An 18,177-nucleotide genomic window follows, 5' to 3' on the forward strand; every position below is an offset into this window, starting at 1 on the left:
AGACGGGAGACTCAGATCCAGCCCTGGTTGGAAAAGGTCAGAGAAGGTGCAAGGTCTTCTCCCCCACTGTCCGTGCAGGAAGATCTGGAGGTGGAAGAAGAACAGTGCCGGGGGAAATGTCTCAAAGGGGAGACGTGGGGCGGCGACTTCGATCCCAGACGGCCGGCCGTGCACACAGTGCATGGCGTGAAGAAATACCCAGATAGAAAAGAGTTCGGGTGGCTCTTCCCACCCCACCGCCCCGAGAGAGGAAAGGTCTCCCCCCTCTGCCAAGTTCTGCGGGCGGGAGAACCGGAGAGCCGTCGGTTTGTGATTGTGTGAGCGCTTTTGTGTCTTGGTGGCGAGTCACTGTAGGGGACGGGAGGACAGCTGGAGGTGGAAAAAGGAAAAAGCCAGCACCTGTTATCACTTCTGGGGATGGGGCAGGTGTGTGTGAGGTGCGCGCGGCCGTATCTGTGTGACAGTCAAAGGGGGGGGCAGCACAACATCTCCCGCTGCCTCTCCCCGCCCCCGAGGAGCGACTAAAGGGGTGTCCAAAAGAGCCCAATAAAACCACCAGAAGGGGAAGGAACTGTCTTGTTGTTTTGGTCTCCTTTTTTCCCAAGGTGTGAAAATATATATATATTTATATTTATAACATATATATATATTTATAGGAGGCTAGATCCCAGAGTCCGCGAGGCTCACACTTCTGTCTGGAAGTCCCCCTCGGTCAGATCCAGGCTCATACAGTGCTTTTCCCAGTCAGCAGCAGGATGGAGCTCCAGTTTCTCCCGATGCTTGGAGGGCAGGGAGCTCAGCGTCATGGCCTTGAAGGTGCTCCACGACTTTTGCTTCTGCTGCCGGCTGTCTGGGCTGGCTGCCTCCTGCCAGGGAACGAGAGGGTGAGGTTACCGATTCAAGTCAGAAGGAAAGCAGAATGAAGAAGAAGGAGGAGTTGGTTTTTTATACGCTTGTTTTCTCTTACTACTTAAGGAAGAATCAAACCGGCTAACACTCACTTTCCCTTCCCCTCCCCACAACAGACACCCTGTGAGGTAGGTGGGGCTGAGAGAGCTGTGACTAGCCCAGGGTCACCCAGCTGGCTTCATGTGTAGGAGTGGGGAAACAAATACAGTTCACCAGATCAGCCTCCGCCGCTCATGTGGAGGAGTGGGGAATCAAACCCGGTTCTCCAGATCAGAATCTAATGCTCCAAGAAACCGCTCCAACAAATGGCAAGAAACAGAACCACCATCGCCCTCAGCACTCTCCTCTCTGCCTCCCTAGTGTCTCGTTCAAGCAACCCTGCATCCTGGCTTTGGTACAAGGGCCATTCCTCACTGGCGTTGCGGAAGCCCACATCGTAATAACAGCTGGGGCAGGATGGGAGCTTAAAAGTTCAACTGCGCATTACGGCGGAGGCAGGGGGCGACTTGACACAGGGCTGCCATTTCAGTGGCAGCCACACCTCCTTTGTAAGCTGCAGTTTCACCCTTCGAGATCTAAAGCCCCTTGGCATCCCCCAATCTGTGAGCTAGCTTCAGGTGCTGGTCCGTCCCCTGTGGCAGTTCCGCTCCCCCTCCTCTAGGCATGTGTGGTGACGGAAATTATTTGAAGTCTCGTGAAGGAAATGATACATGAGTGCAAGGCTGGTATCAACATACCCTGAGATGAGGTAGCTGCCAGGGCCCAGGACTTCTGATGTCAACCCCTGTCCCACCTGCTCAATTGCTGGTGTTCTACCACCCATGCTCCCAGATGCGCCGGGGAAAGAGCTGCAGGCAGGTGTGAGCACGAGCAGGGGGAGGGCTCGTGTGCAGGGCAGGGGGAGGACACACAGGCAGGTGGGTGGAAGGGAAGAAGGGTATGAGCAGAGGGGGCTGGTGGTCGGCAGAGGAGGAGAGGGTGTCCTGAGAATTCTCTGCCTGCCCCCCAAAAACCTGGAACTGTCCCTGCAAGGTTGGTCTGTTGTTTAGAAATGACAAAGGATGCAGTTAAGCTGTGGGATTTGCCCTAGGGAATCTGTAAAAAACAACAACACACCCATCAAAAATTGAGGAGTTTGTCCGGCAGTTCTCGTGTCTGGAATGAGCTACTATGGCAAACCTAGCAAGGCTGATGGGCATCCTGCATCCTTAATCTATGAGTGAGACATATATTATGCAATGCAACCAGTTGCCAAGGCTTTCCCAAGCTCATGTGCACTGAGGTTAGCTTTAGATCCCACGAATGTTTTTTTCAACGCTCTTGGTTCCTTCCTTCCTTATTGTATCAGGTGTTCATCAAGAAGACCAATGGCAAGCTTTCGCCCAGGTTGCATCTCTTCTCTGAATGGGTACTTACGCCGGCCACGTTCTTTTCCCCGCTTCCTGAAGAGACGCTCCACCGCTTCTCTCTCTGCGAGACAAAACGTTATCAATTAATCCACCCCGCCAGATGTGATTCCCCCATCCAGCCCAGCCTGAACTGAAGAATTTCTGGGTTCAGAATTTGAACTCGTAGTCCATGCTGCAAAGCGTGGGGTGAGAACTCTCCTTGACTTGGATATGACTTCAGCTTCGGCATAAGGGTACCAGGGACTGCTGAGAAAGGCCACGTATTCTGTAATTGACGATGCTTCCATGACATCTTTAAGGGCAGCCACATATACAGCCCATTGTGTGTTTGTGTGAAATGCCGTCAAGTCGACCCCTTTTGGCGACCCCTTTTGGGGTTTTCATGGCAAAAGACTAACAGAGGTGGTTTGCCAGTGCCTTCCTCTGTACAGCAACCCTGGACTTCCTTGGTGGTCTCTCATCCAAATACTAACCAGGGCTGACCCTGCTTAGCTTCTGAGATCTGACAAGATCAGGCTAGCCAGGGCCATCCAGGTCAGGGCATGCAGCCCATTACAGTAGTCTAATATGGATGTCAACAAGGCATGTGTGACTGAGGCTAATTTGCATTACTGATTCCCCCCATGTTACAAGCATACTTTACTGATGAACCTGTTAGCACCGATTAAACTTGGGGGGGGGGGGTAATCTTTAGTTATTTATTTAGTTTTATTGTTTAGTTATATTATTTTACAGTTACAATTTAGAAAGTGGTGGGCTGCACAAAACAGATACAGTCTTGATGGGGTTGTACTTCCAATTACATCAAGATCCTTTTTGTGTGGTGTTGTTTTAGTGACAATAACATCCCAATGCATTGGTAAGACATTAGACAAAAACAGCATTAACACAACCCTATTATCAGAGCAAGCTTGCTTTTTTGTAATGTTTTATCCATGCACAGACAATGCTCCCAAAGAAACTTGATGCATGAATGGGGTTATGATTGGATCAAAACTGCTTGTGCTTTGGTAATGGGGAGAGAAGTAGGGGGAGAGGAATGAACTGGAATCAGTGGCAAATGGTGGCTGCGCAGAACTCCAAACAAAATTCAGAAGGGAAAAGTGAAACACTAGAGAGGGTGCCTGATGCAATAGTTCCACTTAAAAAAACCGACCCAGGCTATTTGGAACCCATACATTTGATCAGACTTCCACAAGCATTGTGGGTATTCATGGCTATTAGTTAGAATGGATACTAGTCATGCTGCATACCTATTCTCTCTAGTATCAGAGGAGCATGCCTATTGTTTTGGGTGCGGTGGAACACAGGCAGGATGGTGCTGCTGCAGTCGTCTTGTTTGTGGCTTCCTAGAGGCACCTGGTTGGCCACTGTGTGAACAGACTGCTGGACTTGATGGGCCTTGGTCTGATCCAGCAGGGCCTTTCTTATGTTCTTAAGCATCCCTACTCCAAACAGGTAAAGGGGTTGAATGCTGTCTCAAATCGGCTCAGTTGTTACGTGCCTATTGAAGGGGATACTTTGATGTTTTCCTTTTTGCCATCCTTACCTTTGAGGCGTTGGTTGCTGGTGCTCGATACCGGTCCAACGTGTGAAACTTCTGGTTCAACTCGTGGTAAAGTTCAGAGTGGCGTTTTCTCGTGTGCATCACCTTCTGTAGAAGCAGCAGTGGCGGGGAGAAGAGACGCATCAGTCTAGCCTTCTTACCCACAGAGACCTCTAGGGCGCTTTCACACATACCAAACAATGCACTTTCAACCTACTCCCAATGCACTCTGCAGCTGGATCTTACTGTGTGAACTGGCAAAATCCACTTGCAAATGATTGTAAAAGTGTACTGAAAGTGGATTGAAAGGGCATTATTCGGCATGTGTGAAAGTGCCCCTAATCTCAAACCACTCCCCCAAAACATTTACCCACGGAACTGTATAGTTTAAAAACTTAGTGGTGAAAATATGAACTTTGAGTCAGGAAGATACCCCCCCTTCCTGGTTCACATGTGACTCAACCGCAAAGTTCCCTGAGTGGCCCTAAGTAGACGTCTCTGTTTCCCCATATGATTAGTATGGGTAACGACAGCAGCCAGTCTTACAGAACTGTTCCGAGAATGATTCACTCCAGAAAAATAATTATACAAATACTAATTATGCTTTTTTGTACCCTAATCACCAGTTGCCACAAGCAAAAAAAAAAAACAGTCAAGGTGGAAAGCGTGATGCAAAAACCCTGCCATAAAGTATTCGGAAGGGAAATTTAATTAAGGTGCAAACTGCCTCGGACTGGTCTTGGGCAAGACTTGTGAGGAGGGACAGCTTGACTTTATAGAGTGTTGACAGCAGTGCGGCGGCAGCCGGGCTTCTTGTGGCCTGCCACACCCCACCATTCCTTTGGGCCACATGGCGAATGGCGGGTTTTGAAGGGTCCCGAAACCCAGCCAAACCTGTCAACAGAGACGATAGAGGGATGCGGGTGGACACCATGGCAGTGATTCCTTTATGGTACCCACCGTCAATGCTCTGAAAAACCAACAGCTCTCTCCTGTCAGACATTTACTGGGCATGGCTGAAGCCTCTCTCCATCCCTCGGCAGATTCCTCCAGTGACAGGAAATTTTGTCAGATCAACATTTATGGGCTGATATCAGCAGACGAGGAGCCTTTAAGGCCCGCTGGAGCTACACTCCTTATCAAACCTCTCCTTATATTAGCAAGGATATTATCTCTCCCCCACCCCCATAAACCCAGCTAAAATACTTCCACCCCTGGCTCCAGCATTTTAATCAACTGCTAACACTCTTTATTGTGTGTTATAAAACTCGGAGGCCAGTTTCATCAGATTATGCTTAAAGCGGAGCCAGGAAAGTGGCTTGGGAGAGGAAATAAACAACCACCACAAAACTGAGCATTAGTTCAGAAGCACGGGAGAAAGTTCCCTCTCCCACGCCGGATTGTCTCCCCAGAGCTCAGATGCCAGCCAGCCTTCCGACAGAGAAACCTTCCGACAGAGCCATGGTCTCCCTCTTCCCCTCTGGCTGTTTGCAGCCTCTGGAATTGGCCATGGTGTGCTTTTTAAAAGCCTAACTCCACATCTATAGCACGTCTGGGCTGCTTGCTACCACCAGGGGCTCCTTTTCAATTGTCTCTGGCTGCGAGGAGAGGTAAATTTCACCATGGCTGTCTGCACCCACGGGGAAGCCACGTAGGTGTATGTCAGCATGCGCGTGAGTACAATTTATACTACCACATGGCTGGATGTTAACTGCTTTCTCCAAGTGCTTGCAGAGGACAGTGGTATGTTTACAAGGGGCCTCTGTGTTTGGCTGCATTGGGGATACATCTTCATGACAAATGCATATTGAGTTTCTGTCACTTTCACTGGCTTTCCCCAAAGAATCCTGGGAATTGTAGTTTGCTGAGGTTGGGGTTAGAAATCCCTAGAACTACAGTTCCCAGAGGCTCCCGCAGAGAATGGCTATTAAACCCTATTTACGTCCAGGGAGATCAGTCTCTTGCTGGCAGGCACCTGAGAAGGCAGCAAGGGGCAGCCAGATGGGCAGGGAGGGCACTGATTCACCACAAGGAAGACACTGAATGCCTGGGGAAGGAAACCACAGAGGAAGGTGGGCGGGGACCTACCTCGAAATCCAGGTCGGAATACCGTAGCCTTTTCCTCTGGAGGAGAGGGGGGCACAAGTTAGACATACCACAAAAACATACACACAAAGAAGCAAAAAAAAAAAAAAAAAGGCCTTTACTAGAATGTCCAGCAATTAAAAAAAAAAATTAGAGAGGAACACAGCATTTGGAAAGTGTGTGCCTGGAACAGGGAAACCAAAGAAGTGTGTGCAGAAAAGATGAGGCAGAAAATCCTGCCAAAGCATTTCAAGAAGGAGGTACCCCTGGAGCAGCGGTACACAGGTGGGGGGGGGGGGAGGTCCCAGCCACAGTGCAGTGTGCCTGGTATGCCCAGCTGCCCAATGGCAACCTGTGCCAACTTGGAAGACTTTAAGAGGGGAGTGGACATGTTCATGGAGGAGAGGGGTATTCATGGCTACTAGTAAAAATGGATGCTAGTCAAGATGCAGACCTATTCTCTCCAGGATCAGAGGAGCGTACATATTATATTAGGTGCTGTGGCACACAGGCAGGATGGTGCTGCTGCAGTCGTCTTGTTTGGGGGCTTCCTAGAGGCACCTGGTTGGCCACTGTGTGAACAGACTGCTGGACTTGAATGGGCCTTGGTCTGATCCAGCATGGCTTTTCTTGTGTTCTTAAACAGGATATGCCCCCTCTGCAACCTGGCCCTGCCAACCAGTAAGCAAGGGCCACATGGGAGTCCCTTTCTTGGCTCCATATCAGGACACTCCAAGAAAATATCATGGGAGTGGCCAAAGAGGGTCAGGCTTGGGTTTAGGGTTGCTGGCATTCAACCTTAAGAAGCTCTTAGCAGAGGACTTTGCTTTTCAGATCCTCCATCCTCCGCACCAGATGAGAGGTCCACACAATGCAAACCCCCCACCCACAGCTCCTGGTCTCTCACTGATCTCCACCCCCCTTCTATCTTGCATGGTACATTTCTCCCCCACCCCACCCCAGCAATTAAGTCCAGTTATTCTGAAGCTGCAGCCCAGTGTGTCAGCTTGCAAACTCCAGTGTGTTGAAATCAAGCTGACACACTGGGCTGCAGCTTCAGAATAACTGGTCTTAATTGCTGAGGTGGGGTGGGAACCATAATGCCAAGTGGGGACCCCACTCAGCAAAGGGGGAGGCAGAAAAGATAAGGCTGGTTCAATGCAGTTGAGCACCCCCCTCCCCAAATCCTTGCTTTAGGCTTGGGCAGAGGATTGGTGGCCTTTTTGGAAAGTACAAAAGGAATCCTGAAGTGGAACAGGAAAAAAGCACATTCCGTGCTTGCCTCTGAAGTCCCATCTGGTTTCCTTTGACATCTGATTATCTCTTGCTTATGCTTTCAGGGGGACGGTTTCCATTTTTCGCTTGCTCCCAGCATGCTACCTGATATCACACCCTTTGCCCACTGTGTAGCCTGAGAGATCCCACCCACCTAGGGTTGCCAGGTCCCTCTTCGCCACCGATGGGAGATTTTGGGGGCAGAGCCTGAGGAGGGCGGGGTTTGGAGAGGGGAGAGACTTAAATGCCATAGAGTTCAATTGCCACAGTGGCCATTTTTCTCCAGGTAATCTGATCTCTATCGGCTGGAGATCAGTTGAATTTAGCAGAAGATCCCCTGCTACTACCTGGCAGTTGGCAACCCTTCGCCCACCCCCTTCATTAATTTTTAACATCCAGCCTGCTGAAGAATTCTGGAGAACTCAAAAGCTTGCACAGTGTGTTGGGCTGGTTTGAAATCTCTTTGTGGGTTTTGCTTTGGACCATTGTAGCTAACTACACAGCCTCAATCCCCTAACTGATTCCGGCCCTGCATTCACTTCTTTCTTCTAAGGCCGCAGCTACACTACAGACTTAGAACTGATTTAACAATCACTCGCTCACCCCTGGAATTCTGGGAACTGTAGTTCTGTAAACAGGAGCTAGGGATCTCTAAGGGAGCATCCTTAGCACCTTCTTCAGATGATTGTTTAAAGGATTAGTTGGGGGAATCCACAAATGTTATAGTGGCATTATACCAATAAGCTTGTAGCACAGCTAAACCCAGTCTTTGACACACCCGCCACCTGCTCTAGGAACTCAAGAACACAAAGACGTCCATGAAATCCACATTCATACTAGGGATGCTCGAACAGCTGCTAATTTCGCTCACGTCCTGCTCACTGGTGGTGCTCAGGCAGCCAATGAATCAACAGGCTGTTCAGTTGTTCACAACTTGTTCACTGCAGGGATCAGCTGGGATTCAGCTTCTGGTCTCCTGCTGGGAAAATTTTGCTCTGTACCCGACAAAGTAGGGTTCTCCTGATCTCCCATCCTGGAACCTTTGCTGCATCCCTGACTTGATAAAAGGCAGCAAATTTAGCAGGGTGAGGGGTGATCGGAAGTCCAGCTGATTCACACCTTTTCTCCCTACACAAAGCCACTGGCTTGGGCTGCAGAGAAAAGGAAACAAGTGCTTTCTCTTCTTCCTTTTGCAACGAGGAGAGTAGCAGCATATCTTCTGTTCCTCCCTCCTCTCAGCTTGGGGGGGGGGAGGACGAAGAGAAATGACCTCTTTCTCCTCTCTCGTTTGCAATGGGAGCTGATCACTTCTGATCTCCAACTTCTCTGTGTAGTCGTTTTTCCCGGGAGCAGGGTGGATCAGAGCCCAACTCCCAGGTGATCCTCTATCAGGTGTGAATCAGCTTCTAATCCCCTCTGAAGCTCTCCCGTATTCCAGCACAATGAGGCTAGGATACAGGAAAGTGCTTGGAGATCGAAACCAGACTCTCAGCTGATTTCCGATCATGGGGGAGTCAGATTCTGACCAACAGACAGCTGCAAACCTGTTTGAGCTTTTCGGTGAAAGCAGAAAGTATCTTTGATTGGCTAGCAGTCCAATTGTGTATTCCCAACATGTAAACGCTGAACAGATTTATAGTGACATTTGCAACATCCCTAATTCATACTCAAAACAGCAACGTGATTTTTAATACATGCACACGGGTATCTTTTATGGCTTGACCTGTACAGACCTCGAATTTTGAACCCTCTCCCCTCCTGGAGCATGTGAAACGTCCATACGGGGCCTAAAATCCATTATTTAAATAAGCATGCCCAGAGCTAAACTGCATGATCAGCCAAATCACAAAGTGAAACCATCAGCTGAATTTTTCAGTGCCGGCGGGGGCTGCATGTTTGCATTTCCCCTCATGTTAAAAAAAGCACCTCTCTGCACACAGAAAACTAGCACATCAGGGAGAATTTACTCTCCATGATGCTAGGTACCTCTATGCAGACAGAATTTTTAAATGGAAAATTATTTAAATGTGCCAGCCTCCTCCTCCTCCTCCCGCAGTCTGAAGGGCCACAGTTTGCAAAGAACTGAAGTGCACGACATTGCCAACTCCACAGCTTGGCTTTTTTACACATGGTGTTGTGCTTGTAACGGCGAATGCCTTGCATCGATTTGGGAGAAGGAACCAGAGGTGTGTGATGTTGGCCGATCCTACATTGAGCAGGGGGTTGGACTAGATGGCCTGTATGGCCCCTTCCCAATGCTATGATTCTACGTCTCAAGAGGCACGCTCAGCTGCAGCCTGTCCCCAGGCGTCTCACTGACTTCAATGGGACTTATTCCCATACAACCATGCACAGGGCTGTGACTTTCATGTGCTTCCTGGTGGGCTGGGGAGAGAGAGAAAAGAAGCAGCTAGTCAGCTGCCCATCTCCACGCACCATCTGGTCCTCCTCAGCTCTTGCATCTGTCTTTGCTCTGGTCGCAGCTGCTCTCAAGGTGGTTACTGCCATGAGTGAACAGCAAATGGGGGGATTAATGGGGTGGAGGGAGCAATGGGGACTTCTCGTCCTTCCCAGACCCATCCTGGCAAGTGTCATGGTCGTGATCTCTATGCACAGTTACACAGGAGTAAAGTTTACTGCCTGCAATGGGGAGCCAAAACATTGGCTGTAGGTGGGTAATACTGATACTTCCTCTCACATGTATACAGAGAGTCATTTTGTAGACTAAGAGTTGGTTCAGATGTCACTTTTTACACCTTCGAGCTCTTCAGTCCCCCTTTGTGTACTTGGTTATATGATCAAACGGCACAATGGCATTTCCTAAGGTTGATATCTGTCACCCCAAGCCAAACATGTTTCCGCCTATATGGCCTTCCTCAGTGGTCTATTTGAAGCCCATATAAAACATGTATACATATTACAAATCTATTAACATATACAGGCAATATAAAACAGACCAGGCAGTAATAGGTTGTATATATTACAATTGTTTGACTAGGTTGATACTTGCACGCAGCCTATATGGGAGACATATACAGCCCAGCATAAAAACTTAAAACAATCTTACCAGATGTTGGTGTCATTGGTAATACATACAACCTATTACATGCCTGGTCTGTTTTATATTGCCTGTATATGTTAATAGATTTGTAATATGTGTGCATGTTTTATACGGGTTTCAAATAGACCACTGAGGGAGGCCAAATAGGCCGAAAAGCGTTTGGCATGTGGTGACAGATATCAACCTTAGGAAATGCCATTGTGCCATTTTAACATTTTAAAAATAATTTTAATCTTGACATAGCGCTTCTAATAAATTATATATTTCCATTATTTACATTTTTTTCATCCCACCCAACCTTGGGTACCCAACTTCTGTTTTCTAGGTTGGGTTCTATTCCCCTCTTTTTTCTTCTACTATATGATCAAACATCAGAACCTGAAGCTCACAGGTACTTAGAGCAAAGACCAACTCCCACATTCACCATCAGATAGGCTGACGCTCTGCGCATGTGCACTATTGCTCTTACCTCCAGGGAGCCCACTTTCATGGCGGAACCTGGCACGGTGCGGGGCATGGTGCGGCTGCGCTCTGACATCTCCGAGGCCAAGATCTGCCGCACCGTGGGCTGCTGCTTGAACTGGAGGCCGTACGGGTGCTTGATCGTCCCGTAGGGTTGGTTCAAGTTCACGTTGATGTGGTCTACTGAGGCAAAGGAGGGGTAGGCCTCGGCCTCCATCATATGGCGGACCTTGGTCAAGCCCGGCGCCTCGTCCAGTTTGATGTTGAGCTTGCCCTCCTCCCTGGTGAAGGGCTTAAGGCTCACTGTCCGCCGCGGCAGCACCATGTAGTTGCTCTCCATGGCGGCCTCTTGCGGCCGCAGCCAGCCGTAGTCCAGCTGCCGCAGGTTGCTCTCGCCGCACATGTAGACAGGTCCCCGTGAGGCATCCAAGTTGATGTCCTTCTTGGTGGGTGGGTCGTTGAGTTCGTTCAGACCCTTTACCACGTTGTGCGTCATTTTGGGCACCTGGACGAGGATCGAGGTGGGCGGGATGTTCCCTGGGAGAGTGGAGAAGCCCAGGCCTCCCTCGGAGCTGGAGTTGAGCTTAGGATCCTCATCCCCGTCCAGGGAGATGCGCGACAAGGTACTCGTGATGGTGGCCGGGTTGCACGTGTTAACCTCTCTGAAGAGGACTTGGAGGGAAAAGGGCAGTCAAACAGAACATGCCTTAACAGTTCTCAAACTAGCTAAAGGGTATCTATGCTCTAAAGGAAGCTTCCTGTAGTGGTTAAGAGCGGTGATTTGGAATGGTGGAATCTGATCTGGAGAACCGGGAATGATTCCCCACTCCTCCACATGAGCGGCAGATGCTAATTTGGTGAACCGGGTTGGTTTCCCCACTCCTCCACATGAAGCCACCTGGGTGACCTTGGGCTAATCGCAGCTTTCTTAGAGCTCTCTCAGCCCTTCCTACCTCACAGGGTGTCTGTTGTGGGGGAAGGGAAGGTGATTGTAGGCAGGTTTGATTCTTCCTTAAGTGGTAGAGAAAGTCAACATACAAAAACCAACTCTTCTTCTTCTTCTCACCTTGCAGGGATTGGAGGGGGGAGCAGGAAAGGAGGAAGGGTCCTTTAAGTAGGGATCTATCTCTAGCCATAAAGGACTCGTGATGGGGGTCCCAGCCACCAATCCAAACCACCATATACAACAAGGCTGGCTCATCCATGAACCCGAAGACCCACAGCGGAATGAAAAGTGGGATAATTTAATTGTGGCATTCACTGCCAATGGATGTAAGTGATGACCAATGAGCAAATATGGATTTACAAGGGAACCGGATTCATGGAGGAGAGGTCCATCAGCGCTTACGAGACACGGTGACTAAAGAAAACCTCCACAGCCAGAGACAGTAAACCTCTGAATACCAGTGTACTGAGGCAATGTCAAGGGATGGCTTTGACTTCTATGTTCGGTTTGTTGGCCCTCTGGGACACGGTTTGGGCACTGTGCGAACAGGATGTTACACTAGATGGACCGCTGGTTGCTTTGATCTCAAGTAGGAGGTGTTGCGAAAGATCCTTCTCAGCCTGAGACTCTAGGCACCTGCTGCCAGTCAGAGGAGACAATGCAGGGCAAGAAGGACCAATGACCTGACTCTGCACGAGGCAGTCTTGCAAACAGGCATGCAAGCTCAAGGGAGAGGTGTTTCTAGTAGCCAAGCGTGAGTTCAAGGTTGGTGAAGAATCAATTGCCCCCATGACCCTGAGCGTCCCTGGTATTGGCAACTAGCCACATTCCTCATGCCCAGTTCCTGTTCTTCCACTCCTCAAAGAAGCTTGAACAAAAGAAGCTATCTTATAATGAAGTAAAGCCTTGGTCTATCCAGGTCAGTCTTGTCCGCTCTCCAGAAAGAAATTCGGCTGTTTTTCGGTTCGGGCCGAACCGAATCAACAGCCCTACTATCAAAAGAACCAAAGGCCACAGTTTCTGAACAACCCCCCCCCCTTCCGCCAACCGGAGTGAGTTTCTGAAGCCAAGGGAGAGGATCTCACCTGTCTGACACGCCAGGTCAACATCCTTTTCAAAATCTGTCTATAAAAACACAGAAAGAGGGGGAGAAAGGAAGAGAGAGAGAGAGAGAGAGAGAGAGAAGGAGACAGAGAGAAAGTGGGAGTGGAGAAATGAATGCATCATGGGTAGCATAAAGGGGTTTAAAAATGTGTTATGCTGGCTGTCTTCAGGTCTTGTATGGTGTGACAGGCACAGTGTCAGAGGCAAGTGTTTTCTAAACAATGGATACCAAGAGACAGGGCATGCATAACGGTGGCATCGCATGTGCCCAACCTGCTCCACCAGGGCAGCATCCAAGCCTAGGGACTGCTCAGCCACCTTTTAAAATGATTACAGACATGCCATGTACACAGCCCAGCAAGGGCAAGATGGCGGCACCTGCTTCCAAAACAGCAGCGCCGCCATCTTGACACGGACAAGCACTGCCATCCCGCGCATGGTGAAAGCGGCCAAGCGCATTTACCGGTGTGGCACAGAGAGTGATAACTGCCGTGAATGAATTTTATTAGTTGTATTTTTATATACTAGATATCCATTTCATACGAGTGTCGTTGTAACCAATATGCCAATAAAGGGACTGATTGATTGATTGATTGATTGACTGACTGAGATGACGAACCGAAGTCAATGCAGCCCTGAACTTAACAGGCGTCCTTAGACAAGCCACAAAGATAATGTGCGGGGAAACAGTCTGAGAGCGTAGGAAGAGCTCGCTTTGTTTGTGGCTCAGAGACGTTCAAGGCAGCGACAGCTGTGGGAACAGCTGGCTGCTCAAGTGTCTCAAAAACCACATGAGGTGATGAAGGCTGACCTTGTCAGGCTGCACCAGCCTGATCAAACTCCACAGCCTTACTGGGTGTGTCCTCCTCTGGCACATGATGCTGGTCCCAACTGCCACCCCCCTGCCTTGGCACGGGCCCCACACTCACTCACCATGATCTGGACTTGCCCGTTCTTGCAGGAGTCGGGAGAGTTTTCATTCTCGTCGCTCTTGCAGACTCCGATCTGGCACTTCACCACGTCCTGCACCTGGGAGAGGCAAGGCAACCTTCTGGTCATTGGGTCGCGGTAGGTAACGTTTTTGGCTCTACCTTCGCCGAAGGACTTCCTCCACTGCCTTGTTTCCCACCCCGAGATCCATCTCTGTGCACTGGAGCAAACAGCCACTTGGACTTGGTGCTGATTCAAGGGCGTCCACAGGTGGAGCACCAGATGGGAGGGGAAGGGCGGGGCCTTGGGGGAGCAAACAAACAAAACTGCTCTAGTCTCTGTAAAGCAGGGAACAGCCGCTGCTAGTCCCCTGGCCCAATTTGGGCCCCTGAGGCCCTCTGTCTGGCAACACAGACACAGGTAGGGTTGCCAGGTCCATCTTTGCCACCAGCGGGAGGTTTTTAGGGCAGAGCCTGAGGAGGGCTTGGGGAGGGGCTTTAATGCCATAGAGTAGGGCTGTCGATTCGGTTCGTCCCAAACCGAAAAACAGCCGAATTTCCCCTGATTCGGCGGTTTTTAGTTCGGATGGAACTGAACTCAAAAAAGGCGGGAAAACGGGGAGCCGAATTCAGCGAGTTCGGGGTGTTCAGTGAATAAATTTGGCAAATTCGGGGTTCGGCGCAGCAGCACAACCGTCAGTTAGTAAGCAGCATTCTCCTGCGGCCAATCGGTGGCCAAGCTGGGTCTTCTTCCCCACCCTTAATGTGCATCTCTGACAATGGGGGTTTGCAATTAGCAGAGCTTGCTGCCCATGCCCAAAGCTCCCAGCCCCGACAAACAGCTGAGCTGCGGGGAGCAAGGGCGGGGCAGGTGTGAAGAAGATGGAACAGAAGACATCCACAGTAAGACCCATTTTGGGGCTTTTCTCTATAATTTTTCTCCTCTGTGTGTGTGCGTGGGGGGGGGAAGCAGAGTCTGTGTGTGTGTGGGCAGGGAGCAGTTTCTGTGGGTGGGTGGGGAAGCCAAAGGGAGCTTTCACCTGTTCTGCGGGGGGAGGGGTGTGCCCCCTGAGTCTCTCTCTCCCTGGTTTGAGGGGCGGGGCTTCAGTTGTGTGTCCTCAGGTTTTCCCTCATTCATAAGATCAGTTAGGTCTATTTTGATGCTTCCTCAAAACTGGTTTTCAAATTGTGACTTAAAGAATGAATTTGCCTGGTCCTGAGTCCGATGCAAAAGGGGAAATTCCACCCCCTCTTGCTCCTTATGCATAGCTAGCTGCCTCTGTCCCTTTCCATGGTTTGCAAACTCCCAGGTGTCAGGTGTTGCTTTGCATGGTTGCAAAAGTGTTGCTTTGCATGGTTTGCGTGATTGCAAACATGTTGCTTTGCATGGTTTGTAAGGTTGCAAATGTGTTGCTTTGCATGGTTTGCATGGCTGCAAATGTGTTGCTTTGCATGGTTTGCAAACTTCTTCGCACCTGCCCTGCCCTTGCTCCCTGCAGCTCAGTTGTTTGTCGGGGCTGGGAGCTTTGGGTGTGGGCGGCAAGCTCTGCTAATTGCAAACCCCCATTGTCAGAGATACACATTAAGGAGGGGGGACCCCTTTCGGGGCCCATATCTCAGCCCCCCCTGACCCAATCTTTACAAAACTTGGGGGTTCTTGCAAGAAGGGTCCCCTCAAGCTATGCTGAAAGCTTGGGACCTCTACCCCCAAAAATGCCCCCTCGGAGCCGCGATTGTGTTTTTAATGGCTTTATTCGGCCGAATTTTCCCCCAAACTCCGGATCTCATGCCGAATTGCACGGACCCAAAGAGGGGGAGTTCGGACTTCTTCGGCATTTCCCAAATAAAAACAGGCCGAATTTTGCCGAATCCAAATTTTACCGAATTTTTTTTTCAACAGCCCTACCATAGAGGCCAATTGCCAAAGCAGCCATTTTCTCCAGGCGAACTGATCTCTATCGGCTGGAGATCAGTTGTAATAGCAGGACATCTCCAGCTAGTACCTGGAAGTTACAACCCAAAAACTACAGTCACAACTTAATATAGATGCAAATTCTTTGTAACAAAAATTGTCAGCACACCCATATAAACTATACAGTACACCAACTGGTGTATACATACAAAGTATCAAAAAGGTACAAGATCCTTCTTATATCAGATAAGTATAATAAATATTTTGTTTTCACTCTAGTTAACAACATTGTCTATAAAAGACTAATCATATATGAATTCTTGTTTCAGATGCCAGGTAGAAGAGGAAGATGGCAGTTTCTTTCTTCTTCAGTTCCTCTTCTGACCCTTAAGTTTACCAGTTGGTATATTCCTTCAATTTTACATTAGTTCTTTCCTTTATTCAAAAGCTCCCCATGGGTAGTTCAAAAAACAAATTCTTTGCTCTTTCAGGCTAGTCAGGTTCCATAGATTCCTCCTTGGGAATCTGTAGTTTATACGGGTGTGTTGACAATTTTTGTAACAAAGAATTTGCATCTATATTAAGTTGTGACTGTATTTTTTTGGGTTGTAACCAACATTTGTACAGCAGTGTCTATTTTTTGCTAAGTACCTGGAAGTTGGCAACCCTAGACACAGGGGTGCAGAGCTGTGAGATCAGCTAACAGTTTTCTTTGGTAGTGGGAGGAGATCCTTGCACACCGTCCTCAATGAGATCTTTATGAAGGCTGAAGGGGACAGAGAATCCCGGGGGAGGGGGGGATGTGTGGACTGGGTAGGTGCTGAGGCACAGCCTGGGAGGGAAAGGCGCCCAGCCATCCACTTCAGCTGCTGCCTCCAGCCTTGCGATAACAAATTTCCCACTGCCGTCTCTGCCCGTTACCTTGAGAGTATTTATGGGCAGGCATTACGCCTGCCGCTGCCCCCCTCCCCTCCCGAAGATTTTTTTGTTTTGTTTATTAGCCTGAATAAATTCTGACTGTCTCCGCTTGTGCGCCCAAAACATGTGCCGGCCTGTTCCGGATGACCTTCTTAGCACCCGGAAGGCAGGAATCATGTCCCTAATCTGCTGACGTCTCTGCAAGGACACAGATGTTATAAGCCCCCTTCTTCCTGCCAGCAGAGGGTGAGGGATGTGGGGGGGCAGTTGGCACCAACAGGCGCTATGCCCGCCACTTCTGCACGGCACCTTGTGTTTTATGTTTATGGAACAGTCATTGCACGCCCATTGCAGCTAAGATAAATGGGGATGTTGGAGGGAGGGCTGGGGACTCCAGAGCAGAGATGGATGGGATCGGAAGGAGAAGGTTGTCTCCAGGTAGATGGAGGGAAAAGGAACCAAGTCTCCACCTGTGTTCCAGGCTGCCATTAATGGGACTGATCGATTTCGGATTTCTAAGGCTGGTGGCTTAAGAGTGTGAATGCCGCTTCTGGAGGGGTAGGGAGAGAAAGACCTTAGAGGTATCTTCCGTCTCTAAGGCTAGCTATGTGGTGTATTGTATGCTAGATATCCAACCTGGGGCTGCCCCCTTGTCCCCATAATGCAGAGATCATAGATTCAGAGTTGGAAGGGATCACCAGGGTCTTCTAGTCTAACCCCCTGCACAATGCAGGAAATTCACAACTACCTCCCCACCCCACACCCCCAGTGACCCCTACTCCATGCCCAGAAGATGGCCAAGATGCCCTCCCTCTCATGACCTGCCTAAGGTCATAGAATCAGCATTGCTAACAGATGGCTATCTAGCCTCTGCTTAAAAACCTCCAGGGAAGGAGAGCGCACCACCTCCTGAGGAAGCCTGTTCCACTGAGGAACCACTCTAACTGTTTGAAAGATCACAAGTCACTAATCTTGGTGTGCCTGTTGACTGGAAGCAGAGGAGTTACTCATGCAGAGACTCAGTGGGCAGCCTCATCGGATGGGGGCTAATTCTGGTACCCTTCTGCATCAGAGTAATTGAACAATTCAATCATATCTGATACAGATACATGGCAGAATTCCCCTATCACCACTTAGCAGGGGCTGATCGGAAGGATGCAAGGCCAGAGCAGGAGATCACACAGAGACACAGTGGGCAGCCTCCTCTGCAGGTGGGCCCTTTAGGTTCATAACAGCCTTCCACTATTTAATTAATTTACATCCTGCGGCATAAAAGTTGGGAATGATTTGAGTCAGCTCAATGGGAGATAGTTTGTTTTCTTGGCTTCTTTTCCTTTTAATTCATCTGGGTTTTTTTGAGATGGCTTCACTGTTTTCAGGCCTGCTAACAATGTTTAAAAACAGTGGTGCAGAATTTCTTTTAAACATATCTATGCCAGGATCCCATGGCGGTCAGATGTCTTGGAGGTACCACAGGAACATGGAGCTGCTGAGCCTGTGCTTCTCTGGACCTGGATGGGAACCTCTCTGCCACTCCCTCCCACTCCCCTGGCCCCTCCGATATGAAATTGGGGAAGGGCCGTGGCTCAGTGGCAGAGCATCTGCTTGGCATGCAGAAGGT

The 18,177-nt window shown here is 49.5% G+C and overlaps 1 protein-coding gene across 1 annotated transcript in view; it reads right to left on the bottom strand.

Annotated features, from left to right (window-relative positions):
- Positions 1–491: 491 nt before the first annotated feature.
- The window catches only part of ADGRB2 (adhesion G protein-coupled receptor B2), a 187,032-nt gene continuing 169,346 nt past the window's right edge, over positions 492–18,177 (bottom strand). Inside the window, exons 25-31 of the mRNA XM_056846271.1 lie at positions 13,731–13,826; positions 12,779–12,818; positions 10,755–11,419; positions 5,953–5,988; positions 3,868–3,972; positions 2,335–2,379; positions 492–866 (exon numbers count right to left, since the gene is read on the bottom strand). Coding sequence (XP_056702249.1) covers positions 684–866; positions 2,335–2,379; positions 3,868–3,972; positions 5,953–5,988; positions 10,755–11,419; positions 12,779–12,818; positions 13,731–13,826 — 1,170 coding nt within the window. The 3' untranslated portion in view covers positions 492–683. The remainder of the gene's footprint in view (positions 867–2,334; positions 2,380–3,867; positions 3,973–5,952; positions 5,989–10,754; positions 11,420–12,778; positions 12,819–13,730; positions 13,827–18,177) is intronic.

The sequence above is a fragment of the Euleptes europaea genome, chromosome 3 (genome assembly GCF_029931775.1).
Source record: "Euleptes europaea isolate rEulEur1 chromosome 3, rEulEur1.hap1, whole genome shotgun sequence".
In the NCBI taxonomy this organism is placed as follows: Eukaryota; Metazoa; Chordata; class Lepidosauria; order Squamata; family Sphaerodactylidae; genus Euleptes; species Euleptes europaea.